The sequence below is a fragment of the Neopelma chrysocephalum genome, unplaced genomic scaffold (genome assembly GCF_003984885.1).
Source record: "Neopelma chrysocephalum unplaced genomic scaffold, ASM398488v2 Primary Assembly neopelma1_78, whole genome shotgun sequence".
Lineage (NCBI taxonomy): Eukaryota > Metazoa > Chordata > Aves > Passeriformes > Pipridae > Neopelma > Neopelma chrysocephalum.
This window is the reverse complement of record NW_020897739.1, coordinates 114,421-138,480: the sequence shown is the minus strand read 5'-3', so window position 1 is coordinate 138,480 and position 24,060 is coordinate 114,421. Positions and strand designations below refer to the sequence as shown.

General features: G+C 44.4%; 3 protein-coding genes across 11 annotated transcripts in view; 1 reads left to right on the top strand and 2 right to left on the bottom strand.

The window, feature by feature from the left end:
* Window positions 1-1,457: 1,457 nt before the first annotated feature.
* GTF2E2 (general transcription factor IIE subunit 2) lies at window positions 1,458-20,988 on the bottom strand. 3 transcript variants are annotated; one of them, XM_027689918.1, is made up of 8 exons: window positions 20,936-20,988; window positions 20,160-20,326; window positions 11,376-11,467; window positions 10,867-10,974; window positions 10,075-10,257; window positions 9,818-9,911; window positions 2,981-3,096; window positions 1,458-2,333 (listed from the first exon to the last, which is right to left on the bottom strand). In XM_027689918.1, exons 2-8 carry the CDS (start codon window positions 20,320-20,322, stop codon window positions 2,214-2,216), a joined length of 876 nt encoding a protein of 291 aa, XP_027545719.1. In that variant the 5' UTR covers window positions 20,323-20,326; window positions 20,936-20,988; the 3' UTR covers window positions 1,458-2,213. The 3 variants fall into 3 exon arrangements, with proteins under 3 accessions (XP_027545719.1, XP_027545718.1, XP_027545720.1); XM_027689917.1 differs by lacking the exons at window positions 1,458-2,333; window positions 2,981-3,096 and adding an exon at window positions 8,135-8,379 and having other exon boundaries at window positions 9,802-9,904; XM_027689919.1 differs by lacking the exons at window positions 1,458-2,333; window positions 2,981-3,096 and adding an exon at window positions 8,343-8,379 and having other exon boundaries at window positions 9,802-9,911.
* Window positions 12,891-18,188, top strand: SMIM18 (small integral membrane protein 18). Of its 2 annotated transcripts, none has more exons than XM_027689929.1 (2): window positions 12,891-13,187; window positions 15,973-18,188. In XM_027689929.1, the coding sequence occupies exon 2, from the start codon at window positions 16,018-16,020 to the stop codon at window positions 16,309-16,311; it is 294 nt and encodes a 97-aa protein (XP_027545730.1). In that variant the 5' UTR covers window positions 12,891-13,187; window positions 15,973-16,017; the 3' UTR covers window positions 16,312-18,188. The 2 variants fall into 2 exon arrangements, with proteins under 2 accessions (XP_027545730.1, XP_027545729.1); XM_027689928.1 differs by having other exon boundaries at window positions 12,893-13,183.
* Window positions 20,989-20,997: 9 nt separating the features above from the next.
* WRN (Werner syndrome RecQ like helicase) overlaps window positions 20,998-24,060 on the bottom strand; it is a 30,917-nt gene continuing 27,854 nt past the window's right edge. For 3 of the 6 annotated variants that reach the window (XM_027689861.1, XM_027689862.1, XM_027689860.1), the window contains exons 33-35: window positions 23,662-23,876; window positions 22,096-22,233; window positions 20,998-21,386 (exon numbers count right to left, since the gene is read on the bottom strand). In XM_027689861.1, coding sequence (XP_027545662.1) covers window positions 21,261-21,386; window positions 22,096-22,233; window positions 23,662-23,876 — 479 coding nt within the window. In that variant the 3' untranslated portion in view covers window positions 20,998-21,260. The remainder of the gene's footprint in view (window positions 21,387-22,095; window positions 22,234-23,661; window positions 23,877-24,060) is intronic. The other 3 variants (XM_027689858.1, XM_027689859.1, XM_027689863.1) reach the window with 1 other exon arrangement.

The window sequence follows — 24,060 nt, the reverse complement described above, 5'->3', positions numbered from 1 at the left end:
AAGGAGTATCTAAGCTTGTTGTCTGAACACGTTTCCTTCACTGCTGCTTGTCTATAGTCCATGCCACCTCTAACAAGACAATGTGAGCTTCCCTTATTGACCCTAACAAGTTGCAAAACTTATTTATGCCCTCTCTGCTACTATGGCAGAGGGGAAGACATCCTCCAGTGAGACAAAGCATCTCATCCAGGCTTTCCAACTGGACACCACCTGGACTGTTTTGTTCCTTTGAACACTGGAGCCTGACAATGCCAGCACAGGGCTCACAGTCAGTCTTGCTTTCCTGCTCTCCTTTTTCTGATCTAACATATTTTTAATCTTTTAAAGTAGCTGGAGGCATTTTCTTTAGACTCCTCTATTATCTTAATCACTTGAGCAGAGAAACAAAGCAGGCAGCCTACCTTACTCTCTAAACCTGCTTTGGTTCAGAGAGAAAGGGCAATGCTACATAAGATGACTGGGAAGTTACTCCATAAACCCCCCCAAACGTAGGAAAGGCAACTCAGAGCTCTGCTGTTGTCCAGGCACCAGCATCAAAAAAATCACTGCTCAAAAATCACAGCAGATGGAAGGGAACTCTTTTTTTCTTGAGTGAAGATGACAGAAGAGGGGTGAATAGTTTTGCAAGTGTGGTACTTAAAGCAGAGCTGTAATGGAAAACTAAAAAGCTCCAAGAGGAATTGTTTGTGCTGACCTGGAAGATACAGGAAAGAAAAACAGTTTGAAAACTGGCTGGAGCAGCATGCTTTCATAAATATATATATTTAAAAGGCATGAAATATATATATAGATAAAAAAATAATAGAAGAAACCTCCTAACGGCATTTAGCAACTCTTTAAACAGGGCTGACATGTGCAACGCTGGGAGCACTGTCTGTCTCTCTCAAAAGAGCAGCCTTGAAAATCAGGAGGATAAATGCTGCACTTCCAGCAGCACATTTCCCCCAAGCTGACAGAACTCGTTCAGTGCAACAGCAACAAAGCCTCATTCTTCATCTGCTCACATGCCCAGGCCCGGCGGCCTCTGCTTCAACCCCGGGTGCATCAAGCAAGCCAGGAGCTCGTGTGCATGGGCAGCAGGGATCTGGTGTCCGTGGGGGGCTGCAGTCACCTCTCTTATCTCTCATCCTAACCCTGGAAGCGCAGGGAAACTGCTCCTCTCCCGCAGCGCCAGGAAAACAATATCGGCATTGACTGACTCTGGTTCGGAACATAAAAATAAGTTATCAAAAGGACATAATTTGGCCACGATCCACGTTGGGCTGTGCTGCACAGAACATCAGGCAGCTACAGGGAGCTCTCATTTAAGGTGGTTCCTCCCCTCTCCCCAACCAAGACCGATAAAAAGATGACACCATTAGCCCAGAACAATAAGTCACTGAGAAGATAAAAATACAGCAAAGATCCCTTTACCTCCTTGAAAAGGAAAACAAGCACAAAAGATGCTGATTCTCTCATTCTTTTAGGAAGCAACACTGGAAACCAGTATTGTAAGTTTATTACTTAAAAAAAAAAAAAAAGCTTCAGTATTACACCGTTGTTTTATTTCCCTCCCGTCCATAGAGCAGAACCTGTAACACACTTGCACCCACGACAGCGTGATGCAATTCCTGATTAGCATTAGGAAACTGTGGCTGCATCCCATCCTGCAGCCTGCTGGGATTTTGGGAGAGGGAGTTTTCTGAGTTTGAGTCTCAGACATCACCGACTTTCAGAAAAGCTCAGCCCCGTGGCAAGGAAGAAGCATACAAACCGTGGGTGTATTTGACTGTGAAAGAAACTTTGCCTGCAGTGATTTTACGAAGAAAAGGTTTTCCTGAAACAGGTAAAACAAATGCTGTATTCAATCCCACTAGAAAGCCCCTTGTAAGTAATTCCAGGTAAATACCCATTAAGCAATGTAAAAGCAGAGTTAAGCACTGAGCAGGAATTCCTGCATTACATGCTGAGCACCATTTACCACCCTATGCCAAGAGGCAACTAGTGAGAACCTCTTATTTTAAAGAAACGTTTCCCAACAGCTAATTAAATTAACCTCTACATTTAATAGCTCATACTTGCTCTCCAACTGACCTGTTTCACCTCGGCAGTTGCTGGGGTGGGGGAAACACATCACATTATTATATACAGTCAGTCCTTCTGTGAGCAGACAGCGAGGCCCAGCGGCAAAAAGCCCTGTCTAAAAACGCGCGTTCGCTCCAGAATTCAACCGCTCACTGCTTGCCAGGAACCACATCAGAGTAATCTTTTAATACTCCAACCAAGTGGTCATTGTGAGTCTTAAACCGACGTTTCTTCTGAGAAGCAGGTTTCTTCCTCCTCTGAATGGGAGCCTGCAAGAAGAAACAAACAGGAGTCAGGAAATATGCGACATCTGACCTGGTGCATGACACTGCGCTGTGCTGGTCAGCGCTGCCGTGAAAGATGAGCCCTGCCTGAACCAGGGGTGGGCAGGGAAGGGAGGTGCTGGCTTGTTTTGGCAAGAAGCAACAGCATCCAATTCCAATCCAGGCAGGGAGATGACCCTGGGGACGGAGCAGAGCCTCGGTATCCCAGGCACAGTAGTAGAGCCGGCGGTCGTAAGTGAAGTTTCCAAACACTCCCACACAGCTACAGAAGCAGGTACAGTTCTATCCAGAATCCCATCAGGATTTCAAAGTTATATAGCAGAAGAGTAAAAAAAAAAAACCAAAAAACCACCCCATCTTTCTCCCAAAATACTTCTACTTGTAATGTATCAGCTTCAAGCAGAAGCTTCCACTTAGGAGTTGACAGGGATTTCTGGCATTTGCCCTTTCTGATGGTGCTTGGATTAATTACACTGTCTCAAACAAGTTACACAGAAATCACTGACTGGTGGCTGCAGCACTGGTTTTTGCAACTTTTTAAAACTGGACACACTTTCCAGAGCTACACAAAGCTGTGCACAGGCAATGAGGAAGGGGGAATCTCCCAGGAAGATGTGCAATTTGTATCTTACTATTTTCTTTGGTCCGGTTTCTTGCATGGAAGAAATACCCTGTCGTTTCAGATACTCTTCTATCTTTTCCTCATCCATAGAATCCACAGGAATGCTCCTCCACAGCTTCTGAAATTCTGAAAGACCAAACAAACCCTAGTTTTATATCCCAGCGAACAAGCCCTTGACTTCAAACACATAAAACACTGTCAGTCTGTCACCGCCAGCAGGCACCCACTCAGCACAGCCTTTACCCACTCCAAATGCTGAAAGCACTTCCAAAGAACACCCAAAACCCAAAGAAGATCAAGCCCCAAACAACAAAACAACAACAACAGAACACCCTCAAGTTAAACTGCACTCCAGCATCAGGAGCACCTGCAGGCAACCCGTGCTTTTCATGTTTATTTGCTACGGAGTTTCTTTTTGCCTGGCATCTCTAGAGCTGTGTAGGCTGCGAATGAGTTTCACAGATCTCGGTGATGGGGAAAAACACTAAACGGCAACTTCATTTACACAACTTCAGCTGCCATTGTCTTGGGAGACTTGTCAACCCATTGCCCAATTTACTGAGGATTCAAGTCATTTACTTCAGTGGGCCTGAGCTTGTTTATCATTGTAATATAATCCATGCCGTGCTGTACAGATAATAAATTACTAAAATTCCTCCGGTGTTAAAAAGAAGAGAGACACCTTAAAAACCACAGCAGCAGGAGAACAGACAGAGACAGTAAGTCTTAATTAGAGCAGCTGCCATCTGCCTGCACACTTTCAGCCTCACGTAAAGTTTCACAGAGCCTCTGGAATGCCTTCTCCAGGCAGCGGCTGGTACGATCCTACCTCCCTTCACTCCCCAGGCAGGGAGTTAAGATACATCCTGTCAGCAGGTTTGGCTAACAAACTATAAATAAAACACGAGGCACACACATAGCAACGCAAGATTAAATTTTTCCCCTTTATTTCCAGATAAATTTAGTATACAGTTGTCAAAACAACTGCAATTCCTGCATTCTTAAGGATCCATCCTGTGCAGTCGGGGATGAGATGCTCCAGGGACAGTTTGCCACGGATACACCAGCTCTGGGCAGTGTACAAAAAGGGTAGGTAGGTAACCAACTTGGTTCCTGCACTTGGACCAATTCCCTTTCTAATGCTCCTTGTTTTTTTACAGACCTACATGCTTCAAGTCTCAGGTGTTTCTTTTCTTCCCCTTGCCAACAGTAAGGAGCTGTTCCAGCTTTCCAGGAAACAAAAGAGAGGAATTTCACCGGTGAAGAACAACAATGTTCATTTTTGGTAATGCAGCATTTATGAAGAGAACCAAATCTTGTCAAAACACCACTTTTGGTTACAGGGAGCCAGCGCTCAGCCTGTTTCTCACAGAGGCTCTACAGCACCTCAGGATCTATGTCCAGACCCCTTAATTCAAGGACTGACATTGTAGTCAAGACATTCTCTGTCTGCTCATCCATTCTGAGGGGGATTCCAGGCTTTTGGCATAGCTGGCAGTGCCTGCTATCACAGATCATTCCTCACCTTATCCTGCTGCGGGAGGTGGAGAAGGTTTGTACTCTTATTTATTACATCCTGAAACAAACACAGATGATGTGTGTCCTCATTAGAGTTCAGGATATATGGACAAATATGCTCTGGTTCTTAAAAAAGAAAAAAAAGCTGAGGATAGGTGCTTAAGGTTAAACTGGTCCACATTCTTCTGGGGAACAGAAGTGAAAAATTAAACACTAGAAAATAAATGGTCAGCTCTTCAAGGATCAGCATGCACACAAGTGCAGATCACAGTTAATATCTAACTACAGTGTTCTGCATTTCTTGTAATGCAGAGGTTATGCCATCATTCCAGCTTCACATCCACCCTTTCAACCTGGCCAAAAAATATGAATGGAACACTCACCAAGAACCAAAAGAGCAAAGCTAAAATGGACTTTACATACAGATAATTTAATCCACTAATTGGCCCCACCAGAACCACTGTATCCTATTTTGCAACTCCATTTAAAAATTCCTTCATAAATCAGGCTTCTTTCAGCACTACAGCTTTGATTGCAGCAGTTGCAAAAGCATCTTATTCCCATGCTGGAGCTCCATGCAGGGCTTTAAAACACTTCACTGCCCAGGAAAGGGGGAGTCACAACAACACGGAAAAAACTCCGCGTTGAAGGATTGATTTGGAACTAAAAGCACAGGATAAAGGTGGAGAAGCACATGAAGCTGCCACCCTTCAGTGCATATGAGCTGTTGGCATTTAGGGTGCCATCTAAAAGGGAAGCGACAGCCATCCATCATCTCATCACAAAACCGACTCCATATAACACCAGACACCGGGCTAAATGCAAGGCCTGAAGAAAGAGAGCAGTCGGATGGCTGGCACTGAACCATTTCCACATTACCTGTCAGATTTAAGTCTCCAAGGACTCTGCCCCTATCAGCCAGGGAAAGTTTAGACCTTGGGAATACACTCTCTGAATTATTGTGACATCCTCTCTGAAATATGAGAGCCTGTGGGAAAAGCTGGCAATAACCGCAGCTCTCAAGAAACAACCCTCTGCGTTTGTAGCTGCGGTACTTCTGCACCTCAAAAATGATACCCTTGACCTGAGACAGGAAGAGATTTCTCCCAATTTCCCTGAGAAAGATCTGAAATGCTATCACCCTGGCCTTTGCTGTGTGCCTGAAGAGCAAACAGCGACAGAAGGCAGCTCCTAGGGAAGGCTTCAATATACTGAATCCACTTTTTACCATGTCTCTCTTTTCTCTGAGGACAGGGAACGGGCAGATCAGTGCTGGAGTGAGGAGCAAGAAAGGGATTGTTTGGAACAGAAAGCTCACCACATGCTGGTCTGCTCCAGCCAGGCACGGAGAGCAGGTTGGGATGCACACATTCCTGTGGTGTCTGTAGCCATTATGGTTACAGAGCACATTCACTTTTCCTTCTCCGTGTCCTGTTAACTGATTTTTACACCATCACACTGCGGTGAAGGTGAGAGACTCTTCTATCAGAGCCACTAAATTATTTTATAGATCAGCCAGAGCAAGTGTAAAATGGCTATGGAAGGAAAAAAGCAAGGCTTCACCTGCCCACAGCAGGCTGCATTCAGGCAAGCTGACAATCTCTCCTAGGGCTTAGGCTGCTTTGACAAGACAGAGCCCAGAAAAAATCCCCTGGGGAGAAAATTCCCATGAGTTTCTGGCCAAAGCCAGGCAGGTGCTGTGAACCCTCAAGGAGATTTGCATTTTCCACAGAGCTTTTAAGTCCTGACTCCAATGCAAGAGGCAAAAAGCTGTGATCCCAGCACTGAGGTAAGTGTGAGGAACAAATCCTATCTGCGGTATCTTGCAATTTGATCACTAAAATATTTTAACTCAGAAGCTTGACAGAATCAACACTACTCGCAGCCTGCTCCCTCGCTCCTCCAGAGAGCTAAATTTTGGTCTTTCAAGTAATTAGAGGAGGGAATCAGACCAGGAGCTGACTGAAAAGCCAGTTTAGATGTTTGATGACACCTCCAGCAACATGATGTCTGCATGCACAGATTTAAAACAAAGAGCTCTGACCAGCAAAAACCAACACGTAGCTAAGCAGAAGGCAGCAAAACAAAGATTTTGCAAACACCTTCTCTCTCTGAAATTTCCAAGGGGCAAATACTCAGTTGCCTCCATTTTACTGCATCACAAGGTGCCTCATAAATGAAAACAATTTGCACTGACATTCCCTGAGCGATTATACTCCTAAGACACTTCCTTCCTATAAATGCTTACATTTGGGGAACGGAGTCATGGGTAAATGACTGCGTGGTGACTTTGGAGCAGCTTATCCTGCACTTCTCACTGCCTCACCTGCTCTTGCAGAAAGGTTGAGATGGCTTTGGAGATAAACTGACATATCACGCTGGTAATAAAATCTGCCAGAGATTAAAACCAGCTTAAAAATCTCCACTGAGCTGAGCCAAAAGCTTAGCACAGGACAAGAACAGACAATAACGGGGCAGAAGGGAAGAAACGACTGAGTAGAGTCCCTGCTTCCTAAAAGTCCCAGGGAATGCAGCACTGGATTTATACCAGAAGGAAAAGGTGCTTGATGTTAAATCTGTGCTGTCCCTGGACCACCAGAGCCGTAAGTCAGCATTGATCCCAAGCAATTTTTACGCTGTTAAATTTAAGAGGCTTTGGCCATTCTCTAAATCTCTTCAAAGGTGCTTAGGAAGAATTTAAAACCCCCGTATATTTAAGTATCCGAATTTTTTAGCATTCAAATACTTCCTACAGTGCATTCAGCTGGGAAAGATACCATCTCTAGCAGTTAGGCAACCAGACTGGCCTTTCAGCATTCAGCACAGGGGTGAAAGCCTGGTTCACATGCAAAGTGCTTCGCCCCAGCACAAAAAGGCAGCGCTTGACTTGGCTGAAGCACCTGAAATCTGGTCGGGCTTTTATAAACGCTTTCAGCTCCACGCCACTGACAGAAGATTAATTAGCCAGGAAGTCCAGAAGGAACACATGCAATCTGAACCCTCCTTGGCTAATCACATAAAAGGAAGAACAAAAGCTGTTCCTTGCTGCTAAAACCTCCTCCAGTACCCTTGAGATCACGGTATATAGGCACTGCTCTGCTGCTGCGGTACATCGGGATTTATTTTCACAAGGGGAGAAAGAAAAGCTTGTTCAGCCATCAAGGGGCAGAGGCAGGCACTGCCAGAAAGCAGGTCCTCCCACTGTTCCAGGCAAGGAAATCCAAACTGCCCCAGCAGCTCCTCTTTCCCTGCTGATGGAGCTCAGGCAGCGGTGGGAGAGGATGCCCAGCTTTCCGAGGATATTAATCCCAGCCAACACACGTTCTGAACCAGAGTGTCATACAGCAGCACCATGCACTGAGGAGCACAGAGCCCCTATTTCTAAGGATAAACATTAAACTAGAAACATATTTTGAACTGTCATCAGCTGCTAGATCAAAGACTCTGCCAACACTTCAAGGCTTATTTTGCAGTCTTCTAAAAACCTCATTTTAACGTTGCCGGAGATAATGAGCTGCAACAGCACTGCTAAGGCAGAGACATGTCATAACTCATCCTGCACACAGACAATCCTGCCAGTGACTCCCTTGGAGACACCCTTCTGGTGCTCTGGAAAGAATCCTAAAGCGAAACTGCTCAGGAAGGATGGGTTTTCTTCATCTCAGGATAACACAGTTCGGGAAAAGGACCTGTTCCAGCTGCAATAAGTGAACCTACTCAGGGATGGTTTAAGCATTACGGTGTATGAGGGCAGATCACAACAGTCACAAAAAGAGAAAGTATTTCCTGCTCCCTCTCCGAACAAAGCATCAAAAGGAAAACCAAAACCAGCAGGAACAGAACAACAACAACAGAACATCACTTCTGGATCAGACGGGAAGCTGCTGCCACCTGCGGATAAAAGGAAGCAGAGACACCTTGAACTACAAACGCTGCACGCTGGATCCCTTTGTGACACACACTTAAATGCCTGCCTTCAGCGGGAGGTTGAGACAAACGGCTTAAACACTTTGTTTCAAGGAGTTTTAAAGGTTTTTTTTAACCTTCTCCTCCCTCTCATAGCAATACCCTGCACAGTTTGTTCCTAACCAAGGATGGTTGTGTTCCAGTTATCTGGAAAAAGATTGCACAAGAGGAAACATTCAGCAATCACGACTGTGAGACAACCAGTGGCTGCTAAAAACTTAAAAGCTTTGTCATATAACAGTTACTGCAAGAGCACTGATTTCTAAATGTTTGGGCCATCTTTAGACCCCCAAAAGCTGTGGGCTGACAGACTGAAGAGGCACTACCTGAACAGGATGGCAGTGTTCATGGTAAACTCCTATGCATTTGGGAGTCAGAAATTCCCCAGTGAAGGCATTCTGCATTTCACATATAGTTCTGCTGCCATTATCCAGAAATGACAGAAATTACCATTTAAAGAGATTCACTTCAACATTTTGAAGCATTTTTTATATTTTTAAATGCTGGAGATGACACATCTACTTTATATTTATACGATGCAATGGCTTTATGTGGCATGTTACCAGAACAATACACTAACAAAGTGTCCAGTGCTGTTGAGTCATTTAAAGTAAAATCTTCTGACACAGACTGTCCCCTCCTTTCTGCACTTACAGGCACCTGATTTTGGCATAACTGTCATTACTGGAATACACCTTGATTTCTGTAATTAATTTCTGTGCACAAAATTGCACCAGAGGATTTTACCACTATTTGTGACACAGAAAACACACGCTGAACTTGTGCAGTCCAAAATCCACTCCAGCTCTGGGCAGCAGCACTACCCCACATCTGTGCTCTCATTCCTCCCAGTTGCAAACTACCCCTTCTCAGGAATTTTGCTCACATGTCCTCCCTCTTTGCTTCCTCCTTCTGTTCCATTAGTGGCTTCTCGCTGCATTCACCAATAAAAGGCACATGGTTAATTAACTGGGGAAAAAAAAACAACAAAAAACTTGCACCCACAAGCCGTTATTTGGGGGTTTTTTTTTTGGCTGTCCTTCACACAGCAAAATGTTAGATGCCATTTTAGTCACAGTCAGGTGGTTTTTAGTCCCATATACCGCTATCCCTGGAGACAACTGCTGGATTCCTGATGTCACATTCCAATGTATCCATCATAAACCAGAGGATATTACTCCTGGACTCACTTGCTGCTTTCTTTAGCCTTGTGATAATATAAACATTCTCCTGACATCTGGATACACCTAATATTTAATTAGCACCTTAAAAGACTGCCACACCTGAAGACTGCTTATACCCAGAGCTGCTTCAGATGAGTTCAAACCAACTGCCAGGGAAACCTACCTAAAGCAGCACCCACCTTCATCCACAGCAAAGTGACAGCTCTTGTCGTTGTAGAAAAGAATCTTCTTCTTATCAGGGCGATTAACAAAGATGATCTGGTCCCCTAAAGCCTCGAAAACAAATGCAAAAGAGCAACTCAAAATCACTTCACTTCCAAGCATAAGGTCTCCAACTCGAACAAAGGAACGCAAATCTCATGCTACAGAAGGCACAACAAACTAGGTAAGGTGCAGAATAACTGGCTGGGTTGGCTGAACTGCACGTGCTCCTCACCTTTATAGCTTTCTGTGCGTTGGGCAGCCCTTCCTCGATGTCTTCCAAAAGGATTCCTCCCAGGCCTCGCTGGTCATGCTTGTCCAAGAGCCTGAGCAGAGCCTTTTTGTCTTTCAAGTTGTACTTGGGTTTGAAAGCGTACTTCCCATCCACAACTTCTATTTTCGGGTTGTTGACTAGAGCCTGTAACAGAGACAGAAATTTTAAACTTTGAAAAAGTGCACACGCTCATTAGTTTTATTGTGGTGTGGTTTTGAGCATATCAGCCACACTTTACAGCTCCAAGGTTGGAGGTTGGAGCTGAAAATGATTTTAAATCCTTGGATTTAATTATGCCGAGGCATAATTCATCACAACACAGAGAAGGTACCCAACTTTGGTGCTGCAGGGTATTTGTTCACCCGTTCTCATCTGGCAAAAGTACAGGGATAATTCTATATACACTTCTTGGGAGGAGCTTTTTCATTCCATTTTCATATTCTGGTTCATTTTGGAAGCAACCTGGAGCAACCTTTTGAAAGACTCCTGCAAAGTCAAGCTTGCCTCACAAACACCACTGCCAGAGTGGAGGCTTCTGTTCCCCAGAACAAAGAAATGCTACAGTCTGTATTAGGTAGAACCATCCCAGTTTTACTATGCAGAGAGGCACAAGATTCACACTGATGTGAATCTAAGTAGTTTCTTAAGGAGGGAACACATATCTATAGAGCTTGAAATTAAATAAATGTGTATAATTCAGGTTTATCATAATCCTTTATCTTTAATTAAAATCCAAACATATGTTTTCCTCACCTCGCTCATTAACCATTGTTTCTGTTTGAGTCCAATATCTAAATGCTGTGTTTCATCCAAAATCTCTTCAAGGGTTAATGGATGTGTATCACCCCGCTGGTGCCGAGTCTGGAAAAGCAAACAGGATCTATTAGAGCTCTGTAATCACTTTATTCAGCAACTCAATTATCATAAAGTAACTAACATTGGCACCAAATTACATGTTCATCTTGATCAATAGGTCATGAATTCTAAAAGCTGACAGCAGCTTGCAACTCCTGCAAGCAAAACCCATTACCCTGGTTGTAAAGTGACCTGGGACAATTAGGATTTCAATAATGGAACAATGTGCCGACAATTTTGTTTACTGACAGCACTTCAAATTTAACAAGCAGTTTCTTGAAATTCTCACTCTTGCAGCAAAAGAATTTTGGAGTTTGAAATATTCAGCATCTTTCAGCTACCACGGGAGAATAAATAATCAAAGTATTTAAAAACATGGTAGTTTTACACCAAAACACCATACCTACCTTCATATAATTCACTATTTTAGCAAGGACTCCAAACTTGTAGCCAGAGCCTCCTGAAAGGGCTTTCAAGTTAAATGATCCATTGCTGTGATCTACAAAGGGAGAAAACAAACAATTTAATGATGCTTCAACACCACCCTGCTGGTGCTGAGCTCTGTCTCCTTCTCACTCTACTTTCAGAAGGTTTCGGAATGACATCTATGGACAGAAAGGTGCGTGGCAGCAGGAGACACCCTCGGGATTCTGTCCTAGCACACGTGTTGATCCAGACCCAGAGCCGGTGGACATGGCTCTGGAACATTTCTGAGCAGAGCTCCACAAATAAAAAATTCCCTGGGACCTGACCTTTAAGACAGCAGCAAGTGACTGCTGCGTTATGACCATAAGAGAACATGTTTAATTCGGTGGCTTAACATCCCATAATCATTTACACTACATTAATCCAGGCTGAAATAATGCACTGCCTTGGCTCTACTGAGATAGCTGAGATGGGGGCAGAAAGTTTCCTTTCTTCTCAGAAGGCATTCAATGGTTACACAGCAGGTAAAGGAAGGCTGTGATTTTTTTTATTTGTTTACTGTTTAAAGTAGCTGTAGTGGAGAAATTTATTAAACAGACCCCTATAAATTCAAAACAATTCAACCTGGTGTGTTGCACCACTGGAACAACAATTCAGAATCCCCTCTGTTGTCAAATCTTTATCATGTTGTTTCAAAAATTCTTGCAAGGTCGTTAATGACCATTTCATTAACTTCAGCTCTTAGCACAGCACATTAAACACAAATATCCACAAACTACTATCACAAGCCACAGGCCCATTTACCAGCACAGTGTTGCTCAAACCTAATGACAGCAGCTTTTTGGAATTTGTTTGGTACATCTTCTCTTCATCACCACGGGGATTTTTTAATCCACTGGTAATTTCTAAGCACATTTGACAGGACAACAGGTATCTAAGAGATACTGAGCTCCTACTATTTCCATGGAAAAGTCAGTGGAGGGTGAGAAAAAAACCAGAATTCTGTAGCTGACATAGTGTTAGAGGCTTCACATAGCACAACAATTCTAAAATTAATGTAGAAGAATCAGTGTAACTCCAACTGTTGAAGAACATTTTATTCTGGTTACTAAATTAAGACTGAAAAAAGGGAGAAAAACAAAAGCTAGCTTCCTCTGAAAAGACATCCCGTAGGGATTTTCCCCTGCAGGGTTCCCTTTTAACATTAAATATTAATGTCTATGCAGAATATTTTATAAATAGATAAAAAAATCATATGTGTAACTTCAGACAATGAAGCGATTAAAATAAATTCAGACGTACAGCGAACAGTTAAGACAACTCATCATGTCTTTATTCTGTCAATTGAATCGGGAAGATTATCTTGTTTAATCTGCCTGGTTACAGCCTGCTACAGTTCATGACAGGGGAATCTAAGCACACGGGGAGGCTGGAAATCTGCAGATATTAACACTTCAAACGTCACGGGCTGATGGTTGATTCCAGCACAAAGCAAAGCAGGGTCGTGGTCACCGCTGCACTCCCAGCGTGCTCTGCTGCTAACGAGCTCATCACGTCCCAAAAAACAGGGGCAGAGGGAGGGTTTTGTTTCTTATTCCAGACTGCAAGAGTCATATTTATGAATGATTTACTCCTGGGGTTGAGGGCTCGATGCAAATGAGCACAAAGGAAGTTGTCAGCAGCATCGTGCTCTGGCCAATGGTAGGAAAGCTCCATCTTAGCTGTGCCATAGGCTGCACTAAAAAAAGGGACCAGAACGGCGCTCTCTCAGCATCCTTTCACACAAGAGGTAGGTGTGTTATCATTTTATAACATTCTCTTAGGTTTATCTTGATTACTGAAAGAAAATATGCCTGTAAGCCACGAACCTGCAAAAGCTGCTTGGAATCAGGGTGATTTTTCTCTAGGTTGAGCAGGGTTTAATCCCGCTGAATGCGGAGAAGCTTGTCTTGCACGATCAGACAGGCACTTTCACCATCTGTGCAGTAATGGAAAATTGATGACCACTCCATCTTACAGCAAAGCTAACACCAGCAGCCAAGATTCAGTAAACAAAATGGATTTCATCCTTGCAGGGGAGGTGGCTCGTTTCCTGCAGCCTCACGTTGCCTGTGACTGATTCTATATGTTTTTAGAGAAACGCCAGTGAAAGGCTTTTCCCTAAAACAAAGACAGCTCAACCTGAAACGTGAGAAATGTTACCTCCCAGGGGGTATTCCGTAAATTAGGCTGCCTAAAAGAGGTCTATGTGCGTGGATGTGCTAGAAAACTGTTCTAGAAATGTGTTATATTGGGGTAGGGTGAAAATCCTGTCGTGTGTTATTACCTTTGGAATAATCGGAGCAGCCACAAGGCAAACAGACAGGTTAGAATCCATCTGAGATTTGTAAATGCTTTTACCTCAAGATGGCTATTCAGTGGTTGCTTAAACAGGACTTCCCCAGTACTGCATTAAAAGGATTTTTTGCCAGTCATTTCCCTCTGCTCCATGAATATGGTTTCAAATAAAGCTGCTCCTCTGCAGTGCCTAAAGATGGTAATGCTTTTAAATTAAAACCCAGTACAGATATTAGAGGAGCCAGTTCATTAAATATTTAACTCCCTACATTTTGGATACATATAAATAGCTGACTTGATTTCAAATCAGACTGGCTGATGATGTGAATTTGAACTGTGTCGTTACAAAATACGTGAAACTGCAGGAAAACAGCCCATTTTTGACAGCTTTCAAGGACATTAACCTTAGTGCTGTGGTAATTCTGAACACCCAGCAACAGCTACTTCAGTCATGTATTTTAATAATTACAGCTATGAGTAGATAATCTTTATCTGCCTTGCTTTATTCAAATCTAAGGAAATCATCATCATCATCATCCTCCTCAAGGGGCACAAACCACCTCCAGCAAGGCACTAAATTCCACCTCCTGGAATAAAGATGAGTGTGCCCTAATGGTGGCTGTGGAGTGGGAAGGGGGTGGATGCTGCACTCTGCCTGGCCAGCCATGCCGTGCCCAAGATGGAAAAAAAAATACTAAAAATAGTAAATTTTGCATCACATGAACAGTTCATTTTTGTGCCCATGTGTTTACAGAGCGAGCAAACTTACACATTACAGATTCCAGCAAAACCCTCAGTCTTAGAAATCTGTTTACAAAGTTTGGAACAAAACTGCTTTGTTTCCCAAGAATATCCTCTTGCCATTTAAAATACACAATTAAATCCTAGTTATTTTAATTACTCCTCTAAGGGGACTCCAAATCCTTTTATTCGGCCTGCCCTCTCTCTCACAGATTTTCAAATAAGTCTTCAGGTCACCCCTTTAAAAACCCTCCTGACTTTTAGCCCCCAACAAGTCGGCTGAGTTTCCTTCCCAGACTGTGACCAAATCAAGCCAGGACCTGACTCAACTCAGGAGTATTTTTAGCTTGGGTTTGCTCTCTGTAAACTTTTGTTTAAGAAAAAAAACACCAACAAACAGTTTCATTAATCCTACCCATCTCAGTCATACTTTGTATATTCAATTACTAATTTGTGTATTCAGTTACAGATTTAACAGAGGAAACAGTAAGTTACTGCAACTGTTCCAGTAAATGTCTGTATGGAATGCTAATGCCAGGTACCTTCCCAGCCACAAAGGTGTTCTGTTTCAATTTAAACCCATTAAAGACAGAAGGATAAAGAACAAGATGTATAATATCTGAATGATAAAAGTAAGACACAGATAGCAAGCTGGTTGGGTTGCATCATCCTGGTTTTCACTATATACCCTTTTTTTAAATAATTCCACAGAAATGAGGACAGGTGCTTAGACTGCTTAAAGTCACCATGCTCCACCTAAACACTCCTTGCTATTTCCTCAAGGAAGTATGGAGATCTGACTCCATCTCCTTCTCCCACACCCAATTTTAAATTGCCTGAGAGATTCAAAGGTTATTATAACATCCTACAGCACGCCATGACAGGGAACCAGGAGTTACTGTGGCTCCTTGGTCAATTTTTACTACATAAGACCATAAACCAAAGGCAGATTTATAAACCAAAGCCAGCTTTTGCTTCATCTCTCCCCATATCCCCAAGCAGCCTCTTCTGCTGGGTGCAAACACACAGCACTGGAGCCAGGGAGACATTCCTTCCCCAGCAGCTAAGCAGAGCTGAAAATAAGAAATCAGAACTCCTCAGAAAGGGTTGGGTTTTCCTTGGCATAAATCCCAATGACCACGGCACCACAAACGGGATTTCCAGCAGTTGAAACCACCGTACACCTTGAAAATTACCTTTGTAACTCGTCTGTCTGTGCACAGAACTGAAATAAAGAAGCCAAGCTCCCTCATTCCTGAATAATTTATACCATGTGATGCTTGCACAGACCAGACACTGTTGAAATAAATGTTCCAGACCAATCGCAAAGTTGTGCATTTGGAGTGTGACACTTTTGTGAGCAAATATGAGCATGCAACCATCCATGGCTGTAGGAGGTGTGAGCACTTAGTCTGAGCTGAAGTTCTTACAGTTTGTGATAAGAAAATCACAGCATGTCCTCGACTGACAGTCCTCAACAGCTTTGTTTTTGTGTTTCAGCCCCCAAATCTGTGACAGCGAGCACGCTAAGACAACTCCTGAAGAATGGCAACCCTCAACAGCACTCACTGGAACGAGACTACATCCATTTCCCAGTATCTGGGCTTCCAAGTGCAAAAAATTTACCCTTTCCATGACAACTGGAATACTGCCTGCTTTGTTATCCTGATCATATTCATCTTCACTGTAGTTTCTCTGGTGGTGCTGGCTTTCCTCTATGAACTGCTGGACTGTTGCTGCTGTGTGAAAAACAAGACTGTGAAAGACCTGGAGAATGAACCCAATCCTGTCAGAGCCATGCTGAACAGCTTCAGGAAGCGTGAAACAGAGGTGGTGTAGGAGGGACTGAGCACCAGCACTTGGAGAACGTTTGACACCTTGAATGAAGCCTCTTGTACCTTACAAATGAGCAAGTCACGTGCTTTTTGGTTTGGTCTTAAATATAACAGGTTGTAATTTTATCTCTGGATGTGAACTGGAACAATTGGCAAAGGCTTTCCAGGTATTTAGCAGAAGGACAATCTGTTGCAGCGTTATGGGGGAAGAAGAGATATTTGGTTTTAAATGAACTTTTGCTGTTTATATTGAGTGACTAGCATAGGATTTTGTCTACCTGACTGAAAAAATGTTGCCTAATGAGCATAAAACTGTGTTGCTTAACCAGAGAAAACATTTATGAAAATGCTCAACAGTTTGATCACACACAGTGCAAAGACACAGCAGTGCCATCCCACCGAGTCAACTGCACAGAGACAGGACAGACAGACCAGGGGTGAGAAAAGACATGGGAGAGAAGGGTGTGGAGGGCAAGAGACCCCTCAGACAGGACAGCACTGGGTGAATTCTTGCCTTTGGTAGCACTTTTTATTATAGGTTTCTTGCTTTTAGAAGAGACAGTGGTGGGCAGAAAATTAAGCCAACATGAAATGTATCCCTAAAATGGTCTTTTCTAACCTCCTGTGGTAGTTTGACCCTTTCTCTCTCCTCCAGTTCTCCAGTTCCAGAGAACTGTTCTCCCTTGATTTCATATTCAGCCTGGTCAACAATTTCTGGGTGTTGAGATCTAAGAAACCCGCTTCCTTCAGAATATCTGCCCTTTTCCACAAAATCCTACTGCTGAGGAGAAACAGGGACACTCCTCTGCCCCAAGGCAACCACAGCGCTACAGGGGGTCTGGCAGCAAACAGAAGTCCTGCCATGAGGGAAACAAACCCACCTAAATGGCAAAAAAAAAGTGACCTCACAGTCCATCCACACCCAAAATACCTTTGTGCTATGGCCAATACCTATAATTACCTCTTTTTTTTTGTTCATGTATCAACTCCCTCTCTCAGGGTGAGTATCCCTAAGCTCCAGAAGATCTGGGCACAACAGAAGACTTGCTAATGGACTCGTGCTGCTCCTGGTTGGTGAGATGGACATGCCGGACATCCAGGGCACTGCAAACCAGCACAGCTAGTCCTGTGATTCAGCTGGAGAAGCAAACTCCCTTCTGCAGCCACAAAACAACACAACGACTGCTGCAACCGTTCATCTCAGATGCACTTCTTACAGCGAAGCTTTGCCAGAACCAGCCCCATGTGCAGAGAATGCTCTGAGATAAAAATCAAACTATAAGCACAATTAATGGAAGCTGATGCCCCAAGTACAAGATAATTCAGGATCCACACCAAGACTTATGATGAAGACATCAGTGGTGGTAATCATGACCTTCTGCTGCGTGCGGCAGAATCAGCCTGGAATAACCAGTGTCCAGCTCAAGAGAGGCCCAGAGTAGCCATTGGGATACACTGAATTAATTAGTAATTCTCTTTCCAGAAAGAAAACACTGTGGACACTTGCAGCATTCCCACAAGATGCCCACCACGGCTGCACACAGGAAGGCAGCGTGCAGGAAGCACCATGGTCGGCCTCTGCTGCGCTGGCACCATGTCCTTACGCCTTCCCGAGAAGCACACGGAATGACAAATCTTGGGACCCATTCCAGCTATTTATTCCCCAGGTCTACAAAGGTGAATGGGTGTCTGCACAAGGAACAGAAGGCAAAAGTCTCCCCTTGCACAGCCCCAGAGACTCAGGATGATTCTTTCCCATGAAACAGCCCCTGGAGGTTTCGGCTCTGGACTAGTGTTGGCAAAGACCACCAAGATAAAGATCTTAAGACAAAGACCACAGCCATGACTTACAGTTCATTAATAAAATGGAACAAACAGCTTTGATCTATTTTGTTTATTTTGCAGTTACTAATCTGAACTGAATAAACAAGGCAGTTTAGAATTTTTTCAAGTAACTTGCTGGAATAATGATTTTAAATAACGATAGTAATCATGCTATAGTAATCACTGTAGTAACAGTGGGAAGCTTAGAGTCAGTCTTCACACAAGGGCCAGATTTAGCTACGCAGTCATCTGAAGATTAGCAAGATCTCCATACCTCTCCTCCCCCAAAAAGTGACTAGGGCAGGTTCTCTGAGTCACAGAATCACAGAGCAGGGATTCTGCAGGTGTTACGTATCAGTGGAACACACAAACACACACTTATCATCTCTGTGGTCACTACACAACAAAACTAGGACTGTTCATATTAATTTTTGTTTCTTTGGGGAGGTGAGACAGGGATTCTTTGACATCAGGTTTTTACTCCACCTCCCCAGACCCACCCTTGACACCCCCATATGCCAACAGGCACCTACCAGTCTAACAATTCAAATATAAAGCGGGTTTTGAAGCCAAAGACTTTGACTCTGCAGCATAAAAATCTAACAGAAACCTTGAAACCTTTCTGATACTATCTGGAAGGAAGCCAGCAGCATAAAAGATCAAGTGTGGTTCCTCCCTGCCACACTGTGCTCCTGTTTGTGTAAGCTCATTGTCTGACAGCCGCAAAAGCACTCAAAGTAACTCTCAGCCCACAAAACCACAGAAACGAAATTAAAGCTTCTTCATCTGCTCCAGTCCTCCAGATCAGACTCACATTTGAACCCTCCACCCTCTTCATGCCTCCCCATCCCTTTTTCCCTGCTAAATGCTCTCACTCAGGAGATGCAGCTTAGGGTAGCCCACTTGGAATTTTATTTTATTTGGAGAGCATGGCAAAGGGATGGATAGAAAACTGGCCTCCCCTGACTTACTTTAGAATGTCTGACTGATAAACTTTATTTGGGGCCTGAGAAGCTGCATATTAGAGACTCACACTCCCTGCTCTTCCGCTCAGACAGAAGATACTTCACTCTTCTCACCTTTTATCTCCATTGTTTTAAGCTCTGTCATCTCTTTTAGAGTTTAGGACAGAACCACATGTGGTATTATCCAAAATATGAGAATGGACTGAGTTTGCACAACAGGGTATTTTGTGTTTTTAGTAACTCCTCACATTTGATCTGACCTTTAGAGTGCAGTCAAGAACTGCCACCGCTTTCAGAGCAAATCCTCTCCCCAGTGCACTTTCCACATGCTCCCACTGTTTTGGTGCTGCTTTATTAACTGCTTATTTGATACTGAGACACACATTACCAGTGCCCCCATCCCAGGGAAACCACACAACTCCTGACCAAAGCAGGCAGAAACCTCTGGAGGCCCTGGTGCTCCCAGGTAAAACAAGGACAACTGCTAATTACAACACGCAAGCCAGACAAGATGTACCTTGCAAAATCCATCCCATGCCTGCATACCCCTCAATTTACAGTTTGCTAAACGTTTTAGCTGCTCTCTTGTCAGAAATAATCACAGAATAGTTTAAGCAGGAAGGGACCTTAAAGATCATCTGGTTCCAACCCCCTGCCATGGGCAGGGACACCTTCCACTAGAGCAGGTTGCTCCAGGCCCCATCCCAAACGGCAAAGACAGAGAAAATGAATGAAATCACTGTTATGGCTTGCCCAGCAAGCACCAAAATCTACAAACCAAAGCCCAGCTTCACATGAATTATTTTGGCAGCGGCGATTCATCCAATGGAGTAACATCAGACAAGTCACAAGAATGAGGCTTAACATATATGCACAGTAGAGAATGTCTTTTTCCACATCGTGCAAGCGAATTTCTTATGAAAAAGCACTTATTTAAGAGAAAGAATGGCAGCAGACACCAGCCAAACTCACAGATATAGTGTTATTCACATTAATAAACCGAAGCTTAGAGGCAGGCAGTGGGAAACACCAAACAGCTTCCACACAGGAGACTCTCACCCACCTGAGTTTTGTTTAGAGCTGGAGGAGCCCCCTTGTTCTACCTTGGCTTTCTTCTTCTTGGAGGCAGAGGAATCCGAGGACAGCGCCGGGCGTTTCTCTACGGCCGGCGTGGAGAGGGCTCGCTTTTTGAACAGCTCCCGCTCCCTCAGCAAGCTGGGATCCATGGCTCTGCCACGGGAAAAAGGCGAGAGACAGGTGTCTGGGTCAGCAAGGTATTTAAGAGCGGAGGTATCTGTTTATCACAGAATATGTCGAGTTGAAAAAGACGCATAAAGGTCGAGAACAACTTAGCCCTGCACAGGGCACTGCAAGAACCCCACCATGTGCCCGAGAGCGTCGTCCGAACGCTCCCTGAACTCTGCCGGGCTCGGTGCCGCGACCGCTTCCCTGCGGAGCCTCACGGAGCTGTTTATTTCTTGTTCCCATCCTCCTCCCGCTGTGCGAGGACTTAAAAGCACAAGGGCTAAGGTGGCAGAGCACCACCGGGACCCCAGGGGCGGAGAATGGGATTGCCGAGTTCGCCCACGGGGGTGTGGGAAAGGGGGGCACCGGCACCGACCGCCCGCATTAGAGGGGTGGGGGGAGCGGTGCGGCGCAGGGGACAATGTGGCAGCGCGGCCGGAAACCACTGGCCCGAGGGGCGCCCGGCTGCCCCGATACCCGTGGGCAGGAGGCCGGGAAAGCCGCCCCCGTCTCCCTCTCGCGATCCTCTCCCGGTCCCGGTCCCCGCTCCCGTCCCCGGTCCCCTCCGCGCGCCCCCCGCGCACCGCCCCTTACCCGCGCGCCGCCGCCGCCTAGCGGGCCATGCCGCTCCCGGCAGCCCCCGCGCGCGCACGCCCCGGAAACGGGCGGGGCGTCGCCCTGGCAACGCGGCCCCGCCCGCCATTAACCCCCTCGCCCCACACACGGAGTTATTTACATATATCTATATATATATATATTATTTTTAATTAATATCAGATTTCACACAGTGAAAAAAGCATAAGGGAGGGGGAAGAGAAAAAGAGTAGAACAGGAGCACTTAAACCCCCCTGTAAGGAGGCAAGGGGCCATGCTGATAATGCTCATCATACAAGAAAAAAAATCATCTTGATTTCCCCATTCAGCTAAAAATCCCTTTTCTGGTTTCCGTTTTGCATTTCTTGGTCTGGGTTACAGGTAGAACTGTTGCTGCTGCTGAGGTCCCAAACCATTCTGGCACCTTCCTCTTGGGAGGAAGATGAGAGTTCTGGAAAGAAATTAATAAACACAGAAGGAAACATACGTTAACAGACTAGCTCAGTTACACAGGTCTACTCCTCTACTTCATGCTTATCTGGAGACAGGAGCTGTTTAAATTGCTCCTGGAAGACTTATGTTTCACTGAAATCCAACACCTCATTCAAGTAACTGAGGGATTAAGAATCAAACTAACAGTGGGGAGAACCAAGGCTGGAAAATATTTGCACTCACAGCAATATCCAGCTTCAAACTGAAGCAAGTAGTAGAGCAAGTGGTGCTGGTCAGACACACAAGCTCCTATTCCAATAAAACCACTAATGTCTGCTCATACAGCTTGTGTTTCTATAGACACCAGTGAAAAAATCCTAAGTGTAATCAGCATAGTCTCAGAACCCTCTACCTGAAAGAGAAAAAAGGAACCAAATGTCCTCTTAAAATGTTGGAAGCATCTGCCATGAGATAGCTGATGAGATGTACTGAGGAAAAAAAAAAAAAAGGTTCCCGTAGCAGAGTGTTGACGTCTTCTAAGTGGAATATTCAGGCACAGCCAGGGCAATAAAAGCAACATGGCATCACTGCATCAAGGATATCAATGAGAGAAGTGGGCTGGCCAGGTTTTAAGCACAGTCAAGAACCCAGACAGAAACTGGTAATTTGGTTTGTTGAAGATCCACACACGAATCAGCAGGTCTGGGCTGTGCTACAGGCAGTCTTACCTTGGGCTGACAGTCAGCAAACAGCTCATCCTCCTCAGGGTCGAGGGCAGGCCGGTTAGGGGAGGTCACAGTTATGGGCTTCAGGGGGCCTGTTGCCCCTCTGCTCCCTGCCTGGCTGCCATCCACACTCCCCACAACCTTGGCACGGGACAGAAAGGAAGCAGTTGCGTTACTCATGTTCAAATGTGTTTTTACAGCAAAAGTGTCAGTTAACAACAGCACAGTGGCCACAGAGATGTTAACATTTTTTTTACATGATCCTGCTTGGTCACAGGTTGGAAAGAGCCACCCTGAGATTTCTGGATCAGCTACACATCCCTGCATTACCGAAATCCACACTAATGGCAAGTCTACCACATGCTTTAGGAGAGTAAGAACATCTGCTTACTGAAGCCAAAGGCACCATGTGCAGATGGGTTTTCTCTGCTCCTTCCTTGGATGCTGGATTGATCCAATTACCCTGTAAAAGCAGCAGCAGTGTCAGGCTGTTCAAATCCAAGAACATCCATTAACAGATATAAAAGCTGCTTGCTACAGGGAATTATTAGAACCAGGATATTTTCTGAAGAAGTAAATAAAGACTGTTTGGATTAGCTTTTGGATTTGCAGTCTACTCATTTGTAGAATATTAATTTGATTACTAATGGCTTGTTATTCCTGTTATTAGCTCCAGAAGCTAACAGGAGCAAGAAAACGTGTGATTAGAGCTCAGGCAACTGGAGTGCCAGGAGGTCAGCTGCAGGAAAGAGAAGGCTCAGACACAGATATTGTAGAAAGAAAATAGCACTAAGGCATGCAAGAAAAATCAATTTGACAAAATAGCAAGGCTTGAAAAATTGTTTGAGCCAGTCAGCCCAAAAACGTGTAAGGAACAGACATGAACTCCCAGCACAGGCAGCAGAAGCACAGTTTGTCTTTTTTTTTTTTTACCATTCCCACCAGGAGCCACTCAGCACAGGATGCCATTTGTACAAGGTGCTGAAGTGGGACTTGAGGGACATGAAGGCCAATGGAGAGCTCAGACTACCCTGGACTTGCTCATACAGCAACAAAGAGCTCCTTATTTCCCAAGATTTGTCCCCAGGGAATCAGGCTAATGGCATGACACTTGTTATCAGGGCTATGCTCAGCAGTTTTAAACAACAGAGGAATCCAAAGACTGAGACTTCTGGCTGGCCTTGCCTTTTGCTTCCCACATCAGGTTGGTGATCAGGTACTAATATACAGAAGCAAGGCAAGGACATGGCCTGGATTTGGTGGCTATGAGGGATCCAGCTTATCCAAGTTTTCAGACAGGGAAGAACTTGGAATGTGTGTGACAAATCATAGCTAAGCTGCACAGGTCTGACCTCGTCCTAGGTCAACACTTTTCCAAAAAGAATCCTCTGTTTCTGCTCTGAGCATTCTTCTGAGGAGATGAAAGCAGTTCTACTCAAAACTGAGTAAGAGATGGATTGGGAAGATGAGACACTGAGCACTGTTGGAAATAGCAAAGGGATGTTAGTCTGCTCCTACAAAGGAAACATTCTTTTACACAAGAACAGTTTTATACCTGCTTTTACTAACCTGTGTTTTCTTCCACAAGGCACCTTCCCTGCTTGCTTGATCTGCTCCTGTTTTTTCCTGCTGCCCTTCTGGCCACACCAACCTCCTTTTGATGCCTAAGCCACCTTGAGACTTATTTCTATCCTCTTTCTCCAATAGTGCAATTGTCATCTGGATGAGATACAGCTCAATATTTGCAGGAACAAGTTTTCTAATTACTTGAATTTTCGTAGTGTCTAGGAAAAAAAATAAATACAATATTGATTGGTTTTTAAGCTTCTTGCCCCTTATTCAGTTATGCTGTAATACACATTGGTTGTCCCTCATTAAGGCATAGGATTGATTAAGGCATGGAAAAGATAAGAAAATAAAACCATGTATGAGTTTGACTCATAAGATCCGGGAAAATTCTCAGTGTGT